The sequence below is a fragment of the Paramisgurnus dabryanus genome, chromosome 3, assembly GCF_030506205.2.
Source record: "Paramisgurnus dabryanus chromosome 3, PD_genome_1.1, whole genome shotgun sequence".
NCBI lineage: Eukaryota > Metazoa > Chordata > Actinopteri > Cypriniformes > Cobitidae > Paramisgurnus > Paramisgurnus dabryanus.
This window is the reverse complement of record NC_133339.1, coordinates 51367263-51393093: the sequence shown is the minus strand read 5'-3', so window position 1 is coordinate 51393093 and position 25831 is coordinate 51367263. Positions and strand designations below refer to the sequence as shown.

The following is a 25831-nucleotide window of genomic DNA, read 5'->3' as shown; positions in this document are numbered from 1 at the left end:
CTCGAGCCGCCTCCCCTCCAGCAGTGTGGAGCGTCAGAAGTAAGTGATATGTTACGCCAAGCGATCCTTGCTGTTGCCACAGAAGTTTTAAAGACACAGGACCGCGTTTTTTCCTAGGAGGACTTACGTTTAACTCCTTCATCACCACATTCTAATTTTCCTACTAGGCAGAACATCCATCGATTCTCCGCTTATCCTTTGCCAGGTTGTTGGAGGGCTGGAGCCATACAAGCATAATTTCTGGGACACTCTGTAAAGATTCCCACTACATCACAGGGCATGTCCTAAAATATTTTACAAAATGATAAAGGAACCATACAAAAGTGGATTATCAAAAATATAAATATCTTCAGATTAAATTCATTATAAACTGAGCTTTAATTCTTAGTTTTTCTGTAAAAAAGTATAAAAAAAAAAAAAAAATTGTCAAAAAGTCCAATTGTTTTCAAGAAAAACATATAAATATTGAGAAGTCATAATAGTTAAAAAATAAAATAAAAATAACAAGAATACAGTCATAATATTTTTAGAATAAAGTAAAAATAACAAGAATACAGTCATAATATTTTGAGAATAAAGTTAAACTTTATTTCAAATTTCAATTCAAATGTATTTCTATTGTGTAGTTTTATATTATTTATACAGAGCAAAGGCAAATACATAAATATGAAATATATAGGATATATTATATTATTCTAAAATACAAGCACATTAACAAGTATCAAGTTTTTTTATTAAATTGTTTAAATTAGTAGTACTCACTGTAAAAATACCATCTGTATGTTAGTTATCAGTAATTTCAAAATCAAATTCTTTTTAAGGTGTACATTACCAAAACTAACAGTTCAAACAATTGTCAGCAGAATTGCAATTGGAATGTTCTATAATATGTTGTGTATTAGTGCTATTAAAAACACAAAAATATGCATTAATACACAAATGTCACTGCTCTGGTTTTGGGCTGATGTCTCTGGTTCCAATGCATCCCACTAAAATAAAACGGAAATTAACTACAATGAAAATATACTAGGTATTTATGTTTTACAAGAAAAATTATTGTGAATATTTTTTCTTTGTTATTACATGTGTTTATAAACGTGCATCCAAAACAGGTTTCATAGAGATCAAGTTTGAACTAATTGGCTTTAAATTAATGAAGTCGTTCTGTATACACTCACCAGACCACTTTGTCTATTGTTCAGTTGACAAAACATTGAAATGCATCTTCACCAATTTTTTAATGTACATAAATGATGTTTGGAAAATATAAACAATATTTAAGACTTTACACTTATCCCTCCACTCATTATTTGCACTTTTGTCAAATTAAATATGCAGTCTATCCTAAAAACAAATGTTATTTGCCAAATCCTTTGAAATAGACATTGTTTAGACATAAAGTTTCCAAAAACAGTGCAAAAGTCTGGATGTACTTTACAGTTGCAGTATAGTTAAAGTCCTCTTAAATAAAGAGTAACTAGCAGAAAAGCTTGTTGTGCATTCTGAACTGGTGAGGGAGGACGTTCCACTGATTCTACTCCAGACTTCAAAGGCTTCCGCACTTACTTTGATCTACATTCACTTTAAGAAGCAAGATATTATTAAATACATGCATTAGTGCTCAATGAGATGGATTTAAAATGCAGCTGTAAAGTAGTACACATTGCTGTCATATTAGGTGACCAGATAATGTACATGAATCACACGGACATGTTATCATTACAAAGCGTTTCTAATCAGTTCTTTGGCCAAAACATTAAACATTCCCAACACAGCTTCATCAACCCACTTCCCATTGTATTGATGGCTGATCTCAAATTCATCATCACAAGTATTGTGAGGGAACAGTCTACAAACGAGACAGAAATTTGACCCTATTGTAATTCTAATGCCATAGGAAGTGATTGTTGAGAGATGATTGTTCCAGGATGGACCATTTACAAGACCTGGACAATACTTTGCTGGCTGTACTATTACTAATTACTTGTTCATTGGGAATCAGGTCTAGTCAAACAAACCTCTTTAATATCAATATAAGATTGAAAGGTGTTTCACGAGTTCGCATTAATATGTAATCGATAGGGAATGAGATCAATCATATTTGGCGTGCTGTCCGAGGAGAGGGCTCCGAGCTCGGAATTTTAGCCCGAACCCAGAGTACTCCCCCCTCTTTAACTGGGATAAATAAAACTAGATGAAAGTGAGGTGATGGGGTGGAGGAGGGATGCTGCAAAAAAATCTGTCACAGGACAGAGGTGAGGTGCTGCTATTTATAAGCACCTCTTCGCGCTGATTTTTTGGATCACAGGACCATGCTCCTCCCAAACTTTGTTAAATAAACTTCATTTCATGAGTTTGCATTAACATGTAATCGATATGGAATGAGATAAAGCATATTTGGTGTGCTGTCCAAGGAGAGGGCTCCGAGCTCGGAATTTTAGCGCGAACTCAGAGTACTCCCCAAAAATGCTACGTAAATGATGGACAGCAGCCAGAAAAACATCCCCAAAAAGCGTAAAGACCTACAGAAAGCGGTGGGAAAACTAGTGGTTTAACTGTGAGGCCTCTCACGGCATCCGACGGCAGCTTTGTCTGAGATGCTCGCAGCATCAGACAGGAAAACCCCACCGCCAGTCAAACGGGTAGCGCATTCGCGAACTAGAATGAGGTGCGGTATTAAACAAGTTTAGGAAAATTGACTGGGAGGCCATTGCAGTGTCTGACGGGAGCTTTGGTAGAGATGCTGCATCATGGAACGAGATGTCTCCACGTTCAGCTGGGAAATGTTGTTGTGGACGTTGAGAAATTAAAAGAGGGAAACAAGACATTCGAATTAGGCGTTTGACCCATGGGACCCTCGCTGCATCTGACAGGGGCTTTTGCTGAGATGCTCACGGCATTGGATGGGTAGGCCCCGCCTGCAGTCAAACAGAAATATCCGACTATAAGGTTAAGCATCCGACGGGGAGGACCCTTAAACCGTCCAAAGGGAGCTTTAGAGGAGATGTTGGTGGCATCGAACGGGTATGTCCTGCCTGCAGTCAAACAGGAATGCTAGAGAATAGCGTTTAAAAGAGCAAAACATTTGGTGTCCGACTGGGAGGACCCTCGCGGCATCCAATGGTAGCTTTTGCGGAGATGCTTGCGGAACCGAACGGGTAGGTCCTGTTGCAGTCGAATGAAAATGTAAAGGTATGAAATTGAGTGATGGGCTCGACCAGCAATTTGAAGGGGTGAGACTTAAAATGGTGAAAGAAAATTCTGCACGGCCTATGAATGGGGAGCCCAACAGTGCAACATTGTGTAAAAAAATGCTGGGTATAAATATATAAGTAAATATGTACATACAGTATATTCTCACAAATATAACCGCAGAGACAGATGAGGAGTCTTAAAACCAGCAAGTGAGGGCCTGAATTTGTTAATGAAAGAGGCCGTTTTGAGGGGCTGCGGTCTCAGCACCAATGCGGAACGATTTAGCAGAAAATGGAATTGCGGGGATACCAGACTTGATTAAAACTGATTTTTAATGCTTTTGAAACCAAAATCTTGTAACCAATTAAATATGGTCATAGACGAAAAGAGGATCAAGAGGCGTTTTTACCAGGATCGACTGAACTGCAGGTCATTTAGAAGTGAATTATATGATTGGATGAGGTTCGGCAAATAAAAAATAGACAAAGTGTCCTTTCCCAATTTGTAAAGTCTTACTTTGTTTGATAAAAATGAGATCATGTAGAGGTTCTAGAATTTTTAAATCTGAAATTGTAGGGTAAATGATTGGATTGAAATTTGAGGTGACTGCAAATTCGAAGCAGCAAAGGAAGCCGAAAAAACACAATGTGCTCTAAAATAGTGTGTAATAAGTGAGTTAAATCCGTCTAGCAATGTATCTCCAACAGCAGCTGGAGACATCGCTGCTTAAAGATACATAATGGCAAATGTGAGATTGCAGGACTCAAAAATAATTACAGACCTGACTGACAGATTTAAGTGTGGTTATAATTCGGGCAGGTGGTGATAGCGCAAAAGACTGCCACTGTGATGAAAGTGTGAGCAGTTGCTAAATAAGTTTGCACCAGCTAGGGGGTGAAAAGCAGAGCAAATTATTTCCAAGTTGCAAGGAAAATATCGATAAACGCGTATATTGATTTAAAGAGCTTAAAGAGATTAAAAAGAAAAATATGTTCATCCCCTCCTTCCGAAGCTTCGAATATTCGATTTGATTTCTACTAGAGCTTTGAAGCTCAAATAATGGTATTCGGAACAGCCCTACATTCAACAGAGGAGCTACTGGATGAATAAGGATTGAAATAAAAAATACAGAAGGGGAAATGGGGCTGGGTGGTCTGCGGAGGTAATCTCATGCTGGATTTGGTGATATCAGAACAGGTTGAAGTGAAGACAGTGGAATATGAGAGATAATGTGGCGTCGGGACTTGAGCTGCTAGCGGAGGCAATGCTAGATAGCTCTTGAAGTTAACAGCCTCGGATAGAGAACAACACAGATGAGAAACAGTTAATGACTTATGGTGACGCTGGTGGATATAACAGAAATATTTGGTGGAATGGAAGTAGGAGCCACTGTTATGCGGGTGAAAGAACTGGTTGAAGCCGGTGCTCTAGGATGTGGCCCAGACCTGCCAAGCACCTGCCACTGGTGGTGAGACGCAAAAGGAAAAACCATGTACTCAGCGGAGTAGGGTGGAAGCTGCAGGAATTTAAATTTGGGCTCGGCGGCCTTGCTTGCTCAATGAGGTCTAGGATGAGAGAAGCTTAATGGGAAATGGTTAGTACACTGAAAGGAGACATTTAGTCATAACTTGAGCGTTAAACCTGCGCGAAAGTTTTAGTTTAATAGTGCTCGTTTCAAAGCTTTTATCAGTCTTTGTGTAATGATTTGGCTCGATGGGCCGGAGTGGAAACCGAGATGTAAAATGGTGGATGTCTCGACGGTGGGGGCGAGAGTAGGATTCAGCGTCCTGGCGTGCATGAAGTGGAAAGTGTGGGCCAATATCCCCAAAGTCTCATGTAGAGAGGAATTACTCCTTGGGCAAGTAGTGACGGGTCAGAGAGGCTTGTCGTCGGACAACGCTCGAAACCGGATGTGACGACACATGGGTGGAGCAAATTCTTTAAAAAACTGTCATGGGACAAATAGGTGAGGGACTGTGCCCGTTCCGTGAAAGTCCTTGAGCTAAGAAATCCCTAAAATATTAGGTTATGGGTACCCTTAATAAAAAATGGGTTGCAAGAAAAACCCTTAAGTGAACCATAAGGCTGTCAATAAGTTTTTACCCTTAAATGCTAAAGTATTGCCTTAAGTTCTGCTATGCGTTGCTACAAAGTCCTTAAGTCCCATTTTCCCTTAAAAACTTAAGGGACTATACAGGTCCCTTAACGTCACACGCAATGGCTGATTTTATGGTTATTTAAGAAAAGGAAATACCAATGCACATTTCTAACAATCGAAATAATCCCTTAGAAAAAAGTGATGTTCGTTTAGTAGTAGAATATCAGTTTGATCGAAAGTGCTTCAAGTTTTAATTACTTGTGACGTTTCATTGTACACAAATCTGCTGTCTGTTGAGCTGCTTGCGTTGATTTGTTTAAGCTGTAAGATTTTGTAACTAAAGCAACTGCTTCTCTAATGCCATGTTTTGTCAGAGAAAATACTGAGTATAAACACTTATTGACAGTTAAGACCTTTGTTGCAATGCTCTTGAAGAAATCCCTTACCTCATAGCTTTTCTCACGTCTTTCTCCGCTGCCATTACTGAACTACAACTCAAACTGACGCACGACCTCAACGTTATCATTCTTAGCCACCCCCATCTGTTCGCTGATTAGACCTGCAGATTTTTGCAGGAGAAAACGAAACATACAGAGCAATCCCAGTACTGCTGAAGCGAAATGAAAATTAAGCGGAAGCACGTAGGAGGACAGAGCCAGGCTAGATCTGAAGTACAGTACACAACACATGGGCTGCTTTAGGAATTGTATAGTAAAACAAATCTATACAGTCCTGAAAATGACTGAATTAAATAGGCAATCCTACACTGTAAAAAATACTTTGCTGCCTTAACATTTTTTAATGTTATAAAATTAAGTTGACTTTTCTCAACTATATTTTATAAGTTGTGACAACTCATCTCTGTTGACATGACTTGTAAATCTAAGTTGACTTAACAAAACATTTTAAGGCAGCAAAGTATTTTTTACAGTGCATGAGAATCTTTTGAAAATATTGCAAATGCTATTATCAGGATTTAGAAAAAAATTGCCTCGTTATTTTGAAACATGTTGTTTAATATATATATACTGTTAATGCCTCTTTATAATAAAACAGCATTAATGAGCATGAAATGTGACAAAAAATTAAAAGTTGTGATTTTCTAGACAGATATGGCTAGGAATACTCTCAAACTGCAGTAATAATCAAGGACTTTGCTTATGTAACATGCAGCAGGCATAGTGATATTACGCACTGCCCAAAAATAGTCCCTTTTAATTTTACGTCGGTCTTAGTACACGATGTCTCTACAGAATAGTCAAGTTTTAAATAGGAAAAATATTGAAACTCTGTGGATATTTTTTGTGCAATCCAATCAGATTCAATGGATTGTGCTATATGCTAAAAGTGGTAGCGCCAGACCCGGATATCAGCTGAATGGATTCCAAAATGGTAAAAATCAAATGTTTAACTCTAGTGGAGCTGGAAATTTAGCATATTTTCAAGTGGTAAAGAGTGTTTCTGTGCCATTTAACTACATTTTTTTTAAATATGAGTTAAAATTACAGAATAATTTGAATAATTTAAGTAATTCTTAATGAACACATCATTGAGTAAATTCAACTACATTTTATCATGTATAATCCACTTAAATTTGTAAGAAGGAAATTAACTACGTGATGTTATTATTATACATAACTAACTAGGTAGTGTGACTGCATTTGGAGAGTACAATTTGAACTTAAACTCTATTTTATGTGTTTTTAACAAAAAGAAAGACTTTTTAGTGTTTAATGTTCATTTATCTTCGAGATATGGAAGAGTTTCTGTTTCTTCTTTTGAGTTTTGTAGTTACCATTCTTCAGAAGACTGGTGCTTGTAAGTATGTTGCGCTTTAAAGCCTCCCAAATGAAACTGAGTGGGTGTGTTAATTGAATAAACATTTTGTGCCCTCATCTCATAGAATAAAATAACAACAACAAACCATAAATAATATAATAATAATACAATTAATTAATAAATCAGAAGACAACTTGTATTTTTTCATTTAAAATGTACCTATTTTAATTAAGTCTGTGTATAATATGCTGATATTTTTGACATTGGTTGTACTTAATTTATTTGCGTTTTATTAAAATGCTAATTAATATTTTTTTTACATATTATTAAGTTGTCCTTACTCAAAATATCAGTTAGTTCAATAAACTTACAAAAATTAGTTGGAAAATGTTGCCTTAATTTTATCGAGTTAGATCTAAGTAAGTTTTTACAGTGTCCCTTTAAGTGATGTTATTTTCCCCTTCTGACATCACAAGGGGAGCCAAATTTCAATGACCTTTTACCTTTTATTGACTTACCAAAATTAAGTTACTGGGTTGATCTTTTTCACATTTCTAGGTTGATAGAAGCACTGGGGATCCAATAATATCACTTAAACATGGAAAAAGACAGATTTTCATGATATGTCCCCTTTAAGCAGTTTAATGGGAACATTTATTAAATGTGGTTACAAACTACTAGTAACAATATCTCAAAAATTACTTTTCAAAAAAGTCAATTTTGTAAAATTTCCAAATAAGTGGAAATTATATTTTGTATGTGGATAAGTGGTATGTTAATATTGTCAATTTGAGTTAAAGTGGGTGGGTCTGCTCGTCCTCAGTGCAGCCTGTGATCACTAAATGCTCTGAATGACTGTATTGTCTGCCTGCTCTTTCAGCTCAGGGTTAGACTCTCAACAGTTTGCTTTGAAGTCATTATCCCTTCATCACAAGCAGAGCAAAGACTTTAGAGAGAACAATAGAAAATGAAAGCAAGTAGGAGGCTTATGGCAGTTATCTCAGACAACCATCAGGAGAAACGTGTGAATGTCCATTCTGTGTATATGCAACATGAGTATGTGCATATGACAGAAGGTGAAGGGATAGACACATGCTCGAATAATAATCATCATCATAATAATAATAATAATAAATCAAACCAAACAGTATGACATATGCAGAGCAACAGTCATGAATGTGGCTTAGGCAAAGAAACATGAACAAATCTGGGACAATATCAATAAAGGAACAGCTTACCAAAAATGAAACTTCTGTCATCATTTACTCAGTATTGAACACAACGCTGAATCTTTTTACTGTTTCAGTAAAACTTCCACTTGGACTGGACTACAAATCCAGTATGACATGTCTTGATGTGTCATGTTTAAATAGCCATGAAAGATTTAAGAGATTTAAGATTTGAATCAGTTATCAGTAAATCATTCATTTTTTATTAAAACTGTTCCTTTAAGTGTTCACCGACCAAAACGTGGAAAACTAGATGCCCCAAAATAAAGAAACTGTTAGTGTAATGTAAGGGTCATTGTCAGCAGAACTGAAATTGAATTGAATTGTTACGGCCACATAAAAAGATTCAGTAAGAAATCGGACATTTGAAGAAAATAAACTTTTATTTGGTCCTGGAATGACCTTTAAGCTGATAGCTGCGGTAGGACACTGATGGAAACACAAAGGTATCCAAGTGTTTTTGAAGCTGGTTTAGTCTTCTGTGGGGTGAGGGCGTTATTTATTAGCATTTTTCTCATGTTTTTAATCCCATTTTGCGCATGACTTTAAAGTCAAACAATATACAGAAACAGTGTCTGGTGCTCTCTCTAATCCCTTTTTGTCCATGAAAGTGAACAGTGGTGTAATAATGGGTTTCATCTCCTTTGCCAGTAGTAGGGTATGGGGTTGGGGTGAAGTTCTCCTGAAGGTTCTTTTATCTCTTCATGTATCTGAGAGGCTCACTGTAAAAAAAAGCATGTCACTCAATCAGAAAACATTTCACAGCTTCTGGAAGTGACTTGAATTTATACCCCAAAGTCAACTGAATACAGTCTTAGAAATATAGGTGCTTTAAGATGCCAGAAGAACCGTACGATTCTAAAGAACCTTTAAAAACTGAAAAAAACTTTTCTATTCACAAAAGATTCTTTGTAGTGAAAAAGGTTCTTTAGATTATAAAAAGTTAAGAAAGAAATGTTTCTATGGCTTCAGTAGCATTGCTGTGAAAAACTCATGTAAGTTGGGGGAATACAGTATTAAATAATACATATTTTAATTTTTGGAGTTTACATCAAGTTAAAAAAGCTGAAGTGACTTAATATTTTTAAGTAAAGCAGAATTTAACATTAAGTAATGGTATCTTGAATGAAACATTTTTTTTTTTAAACTATGTTGTCTGAACATCACACAACAAACTACTAAAATGAATTCATGCACAATATCTTCTTTCTTTTTGCTTTCACTATTGAGTTTTAGATGCTGTTTTTGATGCCTGTGTGTCTGAAAAAAACAGTAGTTCAACATTCATCAGAACATCTCATTTCTACAACACAGTAGGCTCTCATGTTGTGCTGGTAGTAAAAAATGTAAATGTATATAAAAATGAAACAAATTATTGACTATTGACTTGATTAATTAATCAGGACACTTCATGATGATTTTTTGATTTACTTCATATACACTGAAAAAACACGATTCATTCAATTTAATCAATTTTTTAAGGTAAGTGGTTGCAATCAATTTATTTAAGCTACATTTAAACAATTTTTTTATTTTACTTTACTAATCTTTTTTGTTTAAATGTAGCGTAAATAAATTGATTGCAACCACTTACCTTAAACAAATGTAGTAAATTGAATCAATCATTTTTTCAGTGTAATTTCCACAAGAAGTAGTTATCAGTGCAGTTTACTAATTTGTTAAACATTTTGGGATTTAACAGCTTTTACAGTCTAGTTTGATGAGTAAGTACATTGTTAGTATTTCTTTCTATCTCAGTCTTAAAAAAAAAGATGCTTATAAGGTTCTTCACAGCGATGCCATAAAGAAGAACCATTTTTGGTTCCACAAATAACCACTTAGTTAAAGGTTTTTTAAAGAAACATTTTATTTTTTACCTGGAATAACCTTTTGTGCCTGTCTTATATATTTATTATAATTCTAATAGATTTGTCCGTAACAGTGACCTCAACTGGACCATAATCTGAATCACATGACAGATTAATTCATGATTATTTAACGATAACACAAAGGAATTTTATAGTAAACTCACAAAGAAGAAGATTGACAGTAACAACAGCTTCCATTCAGAAATCCATTCAGCTGATCTCCGGATCTGGCGGTCCCACTTTTAGCATAGCTTAGCACAATCCATTGAATCTGATTAGACCATTTAGCATCGCACTCAAAGAGTTTCTATATTTTTTTTCAACCATGCTACGGCAGCAAAGTCCTTGATTATTATGCCAGAATGAGAGTATAGTTCCTAGCCATATCTGCCTAGAAAATCACAACTTTTAATTTTCTGTCCGTCTTAGTACACAATAAAGTAAACTGCAGAAGAGTCCAGTTTTAAATAGGAAAAATATTGAAACATTTTGGTTATTTTTTAGCGAGATGCTAATGGTCTAATCAGATTCAATGGATTGTGCTAAGCTATGCTAAAAGTGGTACCGCCAGATCCGGAGATCAGCTGAAAACGGTAAAAATCAAATGTTTAACTCTAGGGGAGCTGGAAAATTAGCATATTTTCAAAAAGGTGGAGTGTCCCTTTATATAGCTAATGTGAATAAAATAATAAGAATTCATACATGTAACCATTTGAAGGCAACTGTCTGCTAGATTTCCATTTTATGTAAGAGGTACACAGTAGACATAAAATAAACATTCCCTAAAACATGTTTTCCTGGATGAAATTTTATTTGTGTAAAAGTCTTATCTCTCCTGTGGCTTCAATCTTGATTCAGGACAGATACACTTTTAAAATGTAAAATCTGACCCATACAAAGAAATTTACTGATCAAACACAATATGCGTTTAAAGGAAAAAGTTCACCCAAAAAAACTTATTTCATAATTTACCCACTCTTATGATATAAACCTGTATAAATTTATTTGTTCTGATGAACACAAAGGAAGATATTTTAAGGAATGTTTGTAACCAAACCGACCACAAGCCCCATTGACTTTCATAGTATTTTTATTCCAACTATGGATGTCAAATGGGGTTAAGAACAATTTTAAACATTCCTCAAAATATCTTTCTTTGTGTTTATCGGAACAAAGAAATTTATACAGGTTTGTAACAACATGAAGGTGAGTAAATGATAACAAAATTTTCATTTTGGGGGAACAATCCAAAAACATATAATATTCTGTTATGTATTCAGGCTGTAATTTAATATTTAAGCATTTTTTCCATAATTCAATATTTCATACAAATGCAAATTTTAGAATTGTTATGTCCATGACGAAGAAATGTCACGCCCAAATTGTATTTCTTCCTCATAACTGCACATTTTTATTAAAATAATTATTTGTTCTATGAAGAGCCATACCTTCCAATTCCTACAAAGTATGTTGTCTCCCAAAAAAGTGTGTCCTTTTTTGTCACATGCCAAAAACATGCTAAAAATATCAAATTGCCTCTACCCTAACCTCTGTATGGATTAACTTGGATCAAATTGTGTATGGATTACAAGTACTTACCATCCACATAGCCATAGATGCTGGAATGGTGTGAAGAATAAATAAATAAAGTAGAAAACTAAGAGTATAGACAGATATTGTTCTGAAATGTATTATCAGGTGTTAAGAAAAATATAAACCGACTGTTTAATGCATGCTCTAAGAAATTTTATTTCAAATTTTGACTTCAAATAATTGCTCATATACATTTCTATTTATGCATATTTTTATTTCAGTCAAGATGAGTCGCAGTACAATGGACGAGGCTGTGGTAGTAATTTCAGATTGCTGTTATCTGGGAATGACAAAACTTGGAATGTTGCTAACCAATCAGAATTAAGCATTCCAGAGTGCCATATAATAACAGTCTTGTTGAATGGGTATAGTCACCTCCTGTCATAGGACTGGTAAGGTTGGGATATTCTGTAATCTGCACTTTATGAGGTAATGGTGCACAGCACTACACACTGCTGATTAACAGATATGATGGAGAGGAGTGTTTGGACAAAACCTTTGATCCTTTCAATACTCTGAGATGAAAAACATTGATAAGATTAAAAATTGTTTTGGTTTTGGGTCCATTCAAGATTCATTGTGTGCCCCTGTAGAGTTTGGTCCCATTAAATATGAGTTTGAATGGACTATTGGACAGCATACTCAGAGCATAATGAATGTTGTCTTTGGGTTATGTGTGGTGTATCCAGAATAATGGAGGAGTGGGCAGAGACAGAGGAAGAAATAATGTCTTAAAGAGTCATTTTTCATCAATTCAACATGAGATAAACAGCATAAAGTCTATTCACAATCAATTCTATGTTGTCATTAAGGGGGCTAATGAACATCCGGTGCTGCACTGGAACCTATTGATCTTTACATGAATATTTAAAAAAATATATTTTATGCTCGTTGTGTATATGAACTTTTACGGATTAAAATAAGTGAAGTAAAATTTTAACCACGATTAGACAACTTTGACGTTATTATAATGCAATTGTCTATTAGCAAGTCTAACGCATTAGGCTGAAAAAGTCTAACTTTAACTTTAAACAGCATTTACTTCAACAAATCTGTGTGACTCCGAATAGATAGCAATAACAGAGCTCCCATAAGCCATGTTTGTTTACATCTGGTTTTACACCTATTATGCAAGTTTGCGGTTATTAAAACAGCTTTCTTGACATTCTATTTGTTTGTCAAATACTATTTCGATGTTTAGATTGTCACATGACATATTCCACCTTAAAGGAATATTCCATTTTCTTAAAAGAAAAATCCAGATAATTTACTCACCACCATGTCATCCAAAATGTTGATGTCTTTCTTTGTTCAGTCGAGAAGAAATTATGTTTTTTGAGGAAAACATTGCAGGATTTTTCTCATTTTAATGGACTTTAATAGACACCAACAATTAACACTTAAATCAACACGTAACAGTTTTTTTCAAAGGACTATAAACGATCCCAAACGAGGCATAAGGGTCTTATCTAGCAAAACGATTGTCATTTTTGACAATAAAAATAACAAATATACACTTTTAAAGCACAACTTCTCGTTTAAATCCGGTTGTGATGCACGAATGTGACCCCACGCAATACGTCATGACGTCAAGAGGTCACAGAGGACGAATGCGAAACTCCGCCCCAGTGTTTACAAGTGTTGAGAACGAGGACCGTTCCTACGTTGTTTTATGTCAACTGATACAAATTAATGTCTTTGTGTCAGTTTATTGTTTACAATGGTCCGCAAATGCGCGTTTTATATATGTAACACGTGACCTCCCTACGTCACTACGCATTTACGTTAGGTCGCGCTGTACCGGATTTAGACGAGAAGTTGTGCTTTAAAAGTGTATATTTGTTATTTTTATTGTCAAAAATGACAATCGTTTTGCTAGATAAGACCCTTATGCATCGTTTGGGATCGTTTATAATCCTTTGAAACTCTGTTGAAAAAAACTGTTACGTGTTGAGTTAAGTGTTAATTGTTGGTGTCTATTAAAGTCCATTAAAATGAGAAAAATCCTGCAATGTTTTCCTCAAAAAACATAATTTCTTCTCGACTGAACAAAGAAAGACATCAAGATTTTGGATGACATGGTGGTGAGTAAATTATCTGGATTTTTCTTTTAAGAAAATGGACTATTCCTTTAAGGTTTAGAGGTGACAGGTCATATAATTCATAGAAAATACACACGTTTGGTACATAACAATAAGAGGTAAGCAAAAAAGTTTTCAAGATATATATTAATAAGGATTATTAAGTGTTTAAGAGTGTTTAAGTACACTCTTAGAAAGGACGTGTAATTTTTTTAGCTTTTAACACATTATGTGTAATTTTAACACATTATCTGTCATTTTTGTGTTCAAATAAAACACAAGTTGTGTTAAAAGTAACACAAAATGTGTTGTTTCAATATTAACACAGAGATGTGTGTTGTCCCAGAATCAACATAAATGTGTTGTTTTTAACACATCCGTTCTAACAGTGTACTTAAACACTCTTAAACACTTAGTAATCCTTATTAATATCTTGAAAACTTTTTTGCTTACCTCCTACTGTTATGTACCGAATGTGTGTTTTTTCTATGAATTATGATGAAGTTATAAAAGTTTAAACCACAAAGTTTAAAAGCAGGACACAAAGGATAGCTGTGACCAACATGTTATATAGTTTTCCAGGGATCATGCATATTTATAACACAATAAATAGAGATAAGAGATCCTTTGAAATATATGGTGGTAATTTTATAGTGAAGGGAGTATTTGCCAATGTATGGTAACACATACTTGGAATGTGACCTCTGCATTTAACCCATCCAGTGAATAGTGAACACACGCACTGCAAGTCTTGAACACACAAACACCAAGCAGTGAGCAGCCATCCCTGCAGCACCCGGGGAGCAATTAGGGTTAAGGTGCCTTAAGGTGTAACATAATGTCATTAAAAAGGCAATTGTTATCTTTTTATCATCCAATCCCTCACCTGCAAAAGGAAAGTTTGTTATGCTTCCTCAGTGAAATGTGTGTATTTACTCACCTGTTGGTTCTACCATCCGTTCCTGTGAATTGTGTGAATAAACAAACATAGGTTATCGGTAGCCTGTGCGTAGCTCTGCATAGCCTGACGTGCACCTGGCTAAATTTTTAACAGCGCGGCAGAGCTACACGGACCGCAAGCGCTGTGATTGGTCCACCAGAACCCCTCCCGTCAGGTAAAAAACTGCGTCATAGGTGTTTCCGTTTGCGACGGTGAAAACAAAGAAGGGCCAAGTTGAGGAGTGATTTCGCTTTTTATTTACTTCCATCATTGCTGGTCTTCTCAAATCATACACAACAAGTTGCTGTTTCTTCTTCGTTTGTGGGTTAACTTGCCAAGCTTCTTCTTCATTGCCGTCGTGCTGCTACTGTGGTTACACGAGTGGATTCTGCCTACCAGCGGTCTGCGCGTATGTTTGCACGTCGACACGGACGATGACGCAAAAGTATAAATGAAAATTTATGCAAAACCTACGCCATCGCTGCCACGCCGTAGGACCTACGCACAACTATAACGAGCCCTTTACTTCAGTCTCTCCTTATGGTCTACATAGCCCTAAAAGTAGTATCAGGGTTGAAGTTAAAGGTGCTTTAAAGCGTAACTAAACCCCTGGTCAGAGCCTGACTCCACCCACTGCAATATTTGAAAAATGCAAGAAAAGTGGGCAGATCCCAACGGAGATAGAGGGGACGAACTAAGTGTGTGGTGAGATCGTAACAAGGGCGTGGTGAGCTTGAACCTGCTTACGTCACGAGTCATTTCTTGGACCCAACATCCAATAGGAAAATTCAACTGCAGTAGCCACCGTTCAACCTCAAGAGGGCAGCACTCAGACGTTTTTACACCATATATTGTAATATTGAAACACTTTATATCCAAATGTCAAAAAACTTACTAAAATCAATGAACAGCACTAATAAAGCATCATTCTTACAGATCATTAACTAAAAAAAGTTGGTTTGGGGTTTAGTTACTCTTTAAGCGCATTCAGACGTTTTAGGCCATAAAACATTTTTAGTTTCATACAGAGTAAACAAACTGCAACAAAAACAAAGTGGTCAAACCTACCACCACGAAACATAACAAAGTGTTCCAGCCAATAAACGACAAGAAAGATTTGGGAGTGGGTGTTGTGTGTGTTCATGACTCATTCAGAGGGCACGGAAGAGAGGGGGAGAAGTTGGCTACACTCCGTTTTGTTTGACAACACTTTGAATGGCAACAAGAAGTGACGTCACACAGATTTGCTTACTGATTCGCAAGAGCGTCAACAAAAGCTCTACTAATGCCACTATAGAAAAGGTGTAGTGGACGCTCTGACGCTCAAATGGATTCTCTAGAATAATCCTCAAATATATAAATAAATAAATATATAAATAATTTTAATATATAAAATCTAAGGAGTTATTTGATCCGATATCATATTTTCCTTTGTCTTTAGAGTGTTAAAAGCGCTTTATGCATATTGAAGATCTGGAATTGCAAATATTAAAGTTTCAAAGAGACATTCTTTATAAAAGCGAAATCTCATCCACTCCTTTATAAAATGTCTTGTTTAAACACCCCCTGCAGTTGGACGTCAAACTGCGTAACACCGCCCTAAAGTACAAACAAAGAAAAGTGTAACTTTCATTCGCACTGTAGTATTGTTGCTGTCATGTCGTGAAGACGCTGTTTTCCTTGCGAAAGGCAAACTACTTTGTTTGGCTTTCCAATAGAGGAAACAATCAAAATCAATTGTTAAGTTTTAATTACAAAAGTAGCTGCGTTTACATGGACAATTGTAATTGGTTTAAATGTTTAATCTGAATAAAAATGCTCCATGTAAACACCTCAATCAGAATAAAAAAGAGGGTTGGTTTATACTTTTTGTAGTCCGCTCAAAAGGTTGGCAAAACCCACTTTAAAAAGCATTTCCGCCACCTACTGGACTGGAGTGTGGAAGCATGTGAAATGATGTAGAATTGGCATAATCACGTATGATGCAAAGAATGCAAACTGTATGGTAAGGGAACTCACATGAAGTGACTGTCATTCCTAATGATCCACAGACTAACTCTATTTGTCCAATGTGCGTTATCAAATGATCAAATCTGATTTAATGCTTGTGCACATCAATCTGATCACATTTGTTCATGTAAATGCTATGATAGGATTGATCGATCAGAATGGAGGCAAAAGATGTCCATGCGCTGTTCCAGAACAACACAGCTCAAATGTTTGATTGTATTCTGCACATTTTATGGAGGACACTTCCCATACAAGACTGGATGCGCACAAAGGCTTCGTCTAAAAATTGGAGAAATTTCAACTTTCCGATTAAACTCTAGCGCTTCTGATTCAAAACTTGTAAGTAGTCTATGTTTTCATATTTAAAGAATTTCCTACTGATGCGAGTTTTGAAAAGTGTAGAGTAACACTTAGTCGTTTCTACAACGTTAATTCAGCTTTCTCTGTCAAAGCAAAGTGAACTACACTTATTCCTAATTTCTCCAAGGTGGGGGCTATGGGTGGGACCCACTCAGGCTACAGACCTATATACGAACAAGAACACAGACAAAAAAACAATCAGCCGCCATCTTTATGCTAAGCTAAGCTAACAGATGTTGTGGAGCGAGCCAGACTTCAAGTTACAATAATAGAGGAAGGTAATCGATATGTTACGGAAGAGGGTGATTTAGAATTGGGCTTCGGCTGAGTAGAGGAGCCCAGGGGAAGACGGCGCAACCATCGGCCTCTGCTGCGTAGAGAAGCCCGGACTGGCTCGAGCTTGGACGGATTAATAGTGCCTCTACTCTCGCTGTGTGCTTTCTTTATAACATTTCTGCATCAGATCAGGATATGGACGTTTGTTTGGTGAATGTTCTTGGGCAAGAGAGGAATTTTGCGAGTGTTTATTTCACAGACGTGTTTCGGCTTAAGAGCCAGCGGGTCTGTGGAGTATACATATTGTGTGGTGGACGTGTTTGTGTGCAGGCTGCGGCATTTTCTTCTTTGGGAATATACATGTTTGGCCAATCACTCTCAAACATAAATCAGAAACTGAATGAAGCTTGCTCCTACCCAAGCTTCATACCGTATATGGACAGTGGCGTCCTGGATACATCCTAAACTGGAAGCGACAGCCAAAGCCTGCAGGGATAAATGGACGTCTGACTATAAAGTGAGTGTTTCTACTTTCTTTGTTATACTAGCGTGGCATGTATGTACACAATAGCATATCTGAGCGGTGTTCCGCTTAATGGGAGAGTGGCTTGCAGAGCTGTGCATTGTGGGAGTTGTAGTTTTCCATACAAATGTGCCCTAAAGTCACGGTCTGTCTTTCTCGATCAAATAGGCACAACGTTTTACATTTGTGTTACATTTCGACTACAAATATGACCCACTTTCAATAAAGATTAATGTTTCTACCGATGAAATGGCCTTTAAGACATTTGTATTTCAGACAACGCTGATTCTTACATTAAATTTTTTACGGCTATAAAAGAACAACCTTTGTGAAACTCAATGTACAAATGCTTCTGTTTGTTAAAGAAGTGCTTCAAACAATACTCTAAATATCTCCAAAGGTTTGATGGGCAAAACCAGCTTAACACTGATGAATAGAGGCACCAGACACCAGGATGTTTACTCAGCATCAGCTTTTCAGTTTAAGTCTAGCGAATGTGCTGTGCAATTTGCATCAGACAGCAAGTGAAAAGACTGTGGTTTGAAGTCTGGGGTAAAGGTCCATCAACAATATCATCCAATCTGAAGACCACCTCCATCTTCACATAGACACAATGCTTGATTAAACCAGCAGGCTTGGAGACAAGAGCAGTGATTCCAACCCCAACTCCTCCAAGGTTTTCCAGCAAGAGTCTGAACTCTGTTACTCAGATCACCATCGAATGTTTGCCCGTTCTGCTCTGACAGCTGAATCTGCACATCAAATAAATATCTGCCGGGGTCATGTTACCTTTGAAAACAGCAGATCAGATCTTGGACAAGAGGAATTTGAGTGGGTAGATGCATAAAAGAAGGTAATTTCCAACAGATTGATGAAGATCATTTAAAAAACAATATAGAGTTAGCATGTGCAGCTTCAAACGTCCTCCTGGAAGAAGATTCCTGCAGCTCTCAAAACAGAGTTCTTTTTCTGGATGAAGGGTGGATGTTTTTGCTGTGTAACTAATGACTAGTTTTTCTGGACAACTATTTGTATATTATAAACCACATACAAGAGAAAGAAACAACATAAGAGAAATACAAAACACTGAAGGTTTAGTGTACCTTCACTGTAAAAAATCCAACTTCAAAATGTTCTTTTAACAAAGATAATTAAGTAACTTGATTAAAGATTTTTTGTTGAAGGGGGTAAATTCATTATTTTGTGTTCACTGAATGAAATCATCCAGCTAACAAATAGTTTTTTTTTTTTGCCAAACTGAGTAATCTGAACAAGCAATTAAAAAACAAAACAATGGTTTGATTGGTTCCCAGCATGCATTGTGACATTTTTACTGTTTTAATGTTTGCTGGATTTATTTATGGTTGTTAATGTTAGTTATATGTTGTATTTAGAGTTATTTTGAAAGAATGATGTTCATTGTTACCATGATCAGGGCTGGTTCTAAATATTTGGAGGCCCTAGGCAAAATTTATGTTGGAGGCCCTCACACCCCTATAATTTTCAGAATAATGTGAGAAAGTGTTTTCTCTACCCTTTGCCCCATTACTTTTTAGTTTTTTTCAAGTTCACAAATTTATTAAAATGAGGTTAAAAATTGAATTAGAAATTATGCAAAACCAAATGTGCCAAGCTTAACGATTTATTTTCAAGAGGACAAACACAAGTGGCAACAGGTAAAGAGAGATAGGCCTATTATTAGCATTAGCAACGTAATTATTTGGCTAATACCGTTGTCAACCTATTCACAAGCAAAATATAAAATTTTATTAAAGGCCTTTTTTTGTATCACCCAATAGATGGCGATTCATAGACCTTGCAAATATTATGTAATTTAATAATGATTAAAAAAACTCAAGCTTGATCTGTATATGCAGTAAAATTACTTACTATATTATTTTCTTTTTATTACGAATTATTTTTTTGAAGTGAATAAGTCAATTAATATTTAATTATTATTTAAACTTTACATTATTTGTTGAACCATGGTGTAAATAAAAACTATAATTACTTTAATTACACCATGGAAAAGTGGGCCGGTCTTGGGCCTAAAACTCTCAGGCCGAAAAGTGGCCCCACTCCGGCCCTGGCATAGTGTGTAATTTATTTGACATGAAAAATTTTTTTGGGCCAACATTAATGAAAAATAGACTTTTTGGCCAACATGAAATATTTAATTAATACAAAATTTTATTTCAATTTGGCCCAACAAGCTATGTTTAATCAAGAGAGAATATTTAATTGAACCAACATTCTATTTTAAGATCAGTCTACATGCTGGGGTAGTCAGGACAACACAAAAAAGTTGGTTTCTGCAACTTAAATTGGGCCAACAAAAATTTTTAGGTGCAACGGGTCACTAGACATTTTTATTTTCACTCCCAAAAATGAGCAGAACGTGCAGAAGGTGACGCCAATTATGGGTCCTCGAAGGTTAGACCGTCTCATTTCAGTTCTCTTCGCGAACTTCTGAGGCTTCCACCTTGAAAGACCGAGTGCTCACCTTTTAAGGTCACATGCTTATAAGGTTGCAGCCCTTGAATTGGGACACAGCGGTAGGGTTTAATAAAAAATATTATGTTAACAAGTTCCACACAATTTGTTTAAGTAATCTCAACAAACAATAATTAAGTTCAAAAGTAAACTTAACAAACCTTAGTAGAGTCAACAAACACACTCTTAGAACGAATGTGTTAAAAACAACACATTAGTGTTGATTCTGGGAGAACACACCAGAGCCAGAGGTCTACACCGAAGACCCGAGGACCCGTACGGGTGTTCAGGTCTAAATTTTAAATGATCATCCGGGTAGGGTCTCAATCTATTACTTCAGGTGCCGGGTCTGTTAAACATTGTGGGTAATACCGAGTCGATCGGACTGGGAGAACACACACTCACATTTAAATAAAATATTTCAAAAACATCAACAAAAACTTGTTGATACACTGTCGCATACACTTTTTCTATGACACTCAAATTGCATTAAAAAGTTTATATTTGGTTGCTCCAAACAGGCAGCTAACGTGCATGTACTCTTGTAATGTTTCTCTGGCTAACAGTCAGGAGCAGGGATGATTCCAGGATTTTATAAATGGTGGGGGGGGGGCACAAGGGGGACCAAGAACCAGTCAGGGGGCCAAGCAGAAAATTTAAATGAAAATAAATACTGGTTTAGAAAATATTAAGCACAATTTCCAAAATCTTATGCAATGCCACATGCTCTAATATAGATGGTATTTTTTGTATTTTGCATGGACTAGACAATACAGTTCTGTTCCAGAATAGTTCACTTTAAATAAATTGTCATAATTTACTCAACCTAAAGTTATTTCAAACCTGTATGCGTTTTTCCTCTGCTGAACACAAAATAAAATAGTAAAATAGTAACATTCTTAACTCTTTTCTTTTTTGTGTTCAGCAGAAGAAAGAAACTCATACGGGTAGGAATTTTTTTTACCTGTGTAGACCTCTACAACACATTAAATGCATCGTCCCAGAATCCACCCATCTCTGTGTAATTATTGAAACTACAAATTTGTGTTATTTTTAACACAACTTGTGTTTTATTTTAACACAAGATCAACACAAAATTTCACATAATGTGTTAAAAGCTTAACGCACAAAGATGTGTAAAAAATAGGATTTTATCAACTCCACCCCCTTTAATTAGGATTTAATAAGTCCATAACACCGAATCAAGTGCAGTTGCTCAAAACTACTCATCATATACAGGTAGACCTTTTTCTTTATCACAGTTTATCAAACATATCACAAAAATATTTGAAATGTAATGTTTTGTTTTGTTCTAGAATATATCAGAACAAGTTAACTGACTCATACTTGCCGACTTATTACTCACGTACCTATCTAATGGGGCTACACTTCTGCAAGAGGGTACCAGAACAACAATAACCCATAATACACTGCACATTCCTCAGCCAATGAGATGCAATCTGTATTGGTTTTATTAATCTGTTACTTTTATGCAACAATGTTATTTTGGCTGAACAAATAATTTTTAAGTAAAGCTGACAAGACACATTTTTATGTTGAATGAACTAGATTAAATTAAGTTCACACTATTAAATGGATTTTTCTTAAGTAATCACGTCATGAAAGGATTAAGTAAAATTGGCAAAAGTGAAAGATCATGGTTTTTTTAGTGTGTTCACTTTTTTTGTGAACTGTCACTTCTCATATGTTGCCAGTACTCTTCATGTGGCGGTGAGCAGACCGATCAAAATCACACAAAAATGGCATTGATTTGCCATATGGTCCACAATCCATAGCCACTAATTCATTTGAATAAATTCGGGTTGTGCTGTATTATTAGAGAAGCGTGCGGATCATCTAAAAATCATGACATATAGGTCAATGACATGCATAATTTTTGTGTCCGGGGGGCATTATTTAGTATTTTTTATTAATACTAATTTATGTTTTGGTACTTCAAACTTATAAAAAGGCAGGTGGGTATCAAGAAGTTAACAAGTATAAACATAAAAATTATCACATCATCCAACCCCAGGTGGTATTTATGGCTGAATGAAAGTTTTGTTGATTTCTCACAACTAATAAAACAAGATATAGCTACTTTAATGTAATGGGTGTACACTTTCTATGTCAAGGTACAATTATGGATAAGAATTAATAAATAAAGCTTTTATCAGCATCCAAGTAGAAATCTGTATATAAATTTATTGCAGAGGTCAGGCGGTGCACAACAGGTCAAGGATTGCAACGCTATGAATGCCCCTAAGAAATAATAACAAATTCAGCTAAATAATTTTAATTCAAGCTAACGTTGTCTATAATTGTTATTATTATTGTTTATAATTGTTTTGATTATTGTTCTTAAATTTGTAGTTAATGTTACTTTTATGATAAAGTTTTTTTTTTAATCAATTTTTAACTATTTTCCGAATGTTAAAATTCCCTGTGAGAACCTTCTTTTAAATTGTCACATTTGAAATGTACAAGACGATTATAAAACAAAAACATACATCTGTGAAACGTCCTTTTTAAGTCGTATTTGCAAAGGTGGTTCTGATCAATCTGTTTAAAATTTTCATGATTTGACTTTGACTTGAAACAAAAAAGCAGGGCTCTTTAATGTCACATTAATATACTGTGTCTCTGATACATCTCGGCCTTTTTAAAATAACCTCACAGGTTTTCATTTATTCATTAAGCATATGCCTTAAATCAACATGATTTACAAATGAGAGAGCACTTCATCTTTTTGTTAAAATGTGAAAAATCATGGTTTCCACTCTCAAGTCAAATGTCAGATTTCCTTACTTTCACGGACAAAAAAGATGAATTTCCATAACCTATGTCCGGGATGCCATGAGCCTGGATATTGGATAATGTAGTGTACAGCACAAGTTTATAAAAATGTAGCTTAAATGCGTGAAATGAATTTGATAAATGGAAACTTAAATTTAAAGCAAAAATCTCTGATATTCTGTGACTTGAATAAAAAAATTTACGTCTGGAATAGACCTTTAAAAATTCCATGATATTCCAGAAATTCCATGACCCATGGAAACCCTGAAAAATGCACTCTTAAAACTCTTTAGCTCACCTAAATGTCAAGTATTTTCAGTGATAAGACTGTATCAACATAATTTCAAATGCACCTGTTCTACGGTTGGATTTTACAGTAAATATAATAAACTATGACAGCAAATCAAATCAAACCCATACCACTACCTGTACAACTTCAAAATATAGGTGTAATGACGTTGATTCACTTGAATGTAAGTGTCTACACTGATAAAAAAAATGATATTAAACCCATGATTTACTCACCCCCAAGCTGTACGAGTTGCATATGTCCATCGTTTTTCAGACAAACACATTTTCAGATATTTTAGAAAATGTTTTAGATCTTTCAGTTGATTAAATGTAATGTTACGGGGTCACGACCTTCAAGTCCAAAAAAAGTGCGTCCATCCTTCACACATTAAATCCAAACGGCTCCAGGATGATAAACAAAGGTCTTCTGAGGGTAATCCGCGTGGTGTTGTTGTAGAAATATCCATATTTAAAACTTTATTAACGTAAATAAATACCTTCCGGTAGCGCCGCCATCTTAGACTCCTCTGTATTCAGGAGAGAGTATTAGCGTAGTGTACGCACTTTTCTAAGTGACGTATGACAAATTCTGAGGGCGGGGGCACAGAGCAGCAGCAGAGTAGCCTTCGTAGGCTGCGTAAGCTCTCATCCTGAATGCGGACGCGACTAAGATGGTGGCGCTACCGGAAGGTATTTATTTTCGTTAATAAAGTTTAAATATGGATATTTCTACAACAACACCGTATTTAAAACTTTATTAACGAAAATAAATACCTTCCGGTAGCGCCACCATCTTAGTCGCGTCCGCATTCAGGATGAGAGCTAAAGGGCGATTTATACTCGTGCGTAGGTCCTACGGCGTAGCAGCGACGGCGTAGGTTCCGCGTCGGTTTTCATTTATACTTGTGCGTCGCCGTCCGCGTCGACGTGCAAAGACACGCGAAACCGCTGGTTGGCAGTAATCACGCGTGTAACCACAGTAGCAGCAGAAGTCGTCACAGAAGAAGAAGCTAAGCAAGTTAACCCACAAACGAAGAAAAAATAGCAACTTGTTGTGTATAATTTGAGAAGACCAGCAATGATGTAAGTAAATAAACAGCGACTTATGTTGCAGTTTTAGTTAAATCACTCCTCGACTTGGCTCATCTTTGTTTTCACCGTCTCAACCGGAAATACCTATGACGCAGTTTTTTTTACCTGACGGGAGGGGTTCTGGTGGACCAATCACAGAGCTTGCGGTCCGCGTAGGTCCGACGCGCTGTTAGGAATTTTGTGAGGTGCGCGTCAGGCTACGCAGAGCTACGCACAGGCTACGGATAGCCTACGCCGTAGCTACGGCGTAGCACCTACGCACGACTATAAATCGCCCTTTACGCAGCCTATGGAGGTTACTCTGCTGCTGCTCTCTGAGCAGACCTTTGTTTATCATCCTGGAGCCGTTTGGATTTAATTTGTGAAGGATGGACGCACTTTATTTGGACTTGAAGGTTGTGGACCCCGTAACATTACATTTAATCAACTGAAAGATCTAAAACATTTTCTAAAATATCCGAAAATGTGTTTGTCTGAAAAACGATGGACATATGCAACTCGGACAGCTTGGGGGTGAGTAAATCATGGGTTTAATATCATTTTTGGCCGAACTATCCCTTTAACACTAAATCAGCAGTTGGGTAAAATCAACCCATTATTTGGGTTTTAAGCAATATCTTAAAACCAGTGTACTGGCAGGAAAATCTGAAATGGGAGATAAAGAAACTTGCCAAGTTCACTGGATGACTAAAATAAAGTAAACAAAGATCATCTGTGGAGGTTAATTATTAAAGTCTTCTGGACGCTTAAAGGAAAAAACTGTTTTTAACTTGTGAACATAAGTGCTTTAAACCTTTTACAGTATTTTGTGCTTACATAAGTTGTATACTACAAAGTGTTTTATAAAAGCATTTTAATGAAATTCATATTAAGCATTTTGGTAAAAAAGTATCAAATTTAACAGATCAAATAACAAGAAACAATGTCATATTTAATAATCAAAATGACAGCTGAATGTATAAATAAGATGCATTAAACAAAAAGACTAAAATGCAATAAATGAACATGAATATGCTTGTATGTGAAGAAGATGAAATCACAGTGAATGAAGAAGATGAAACTTCAGCACAACTGCTCCACTCATCTCATAAACTACCTACATGGAGAAGCAGGAGACACGGGTACAGAAGCTGTTACAAACATCATATGCACATTCATTCTCAATAATCAAAGAAAATTCAAATGTGAGCTGTCAGGTGCGATGAGA

The 25831-nt window shown here is 36.0% G+C and overlaps 1 protein-coding gene across 3 annotated transcripts in view; it reads right to left on the bottom strand.

Moving 5' to 3' along the window:
- Positions 1–6993: 6993 nt before the first annotated feature.
- Positions 6994–25831, bottom strand: part of cep112 (centrosomal protein 112) — a 256249-nt gene continuing 237411 nt past the window's right edge. Inside the window, exon 26 of one of the 3 annotated variants that reach the window (XM_073814087.1) lies at positions 6994–9023. In XM_073814087.1, the coding sequence (XP_073670188.1) occupies positions 8996–9023 (28 nt within the window). In that variant the 3' untranslated portion in view covers positions 6994–8995. Of the gene's footprint in view, positions 9024–25139; positions 25721–25831 lie in introns of those variants that run through there. The other 2 variants (XM_073814085.1, XM_073814086.1) reach the window with 2 other exon arrangements.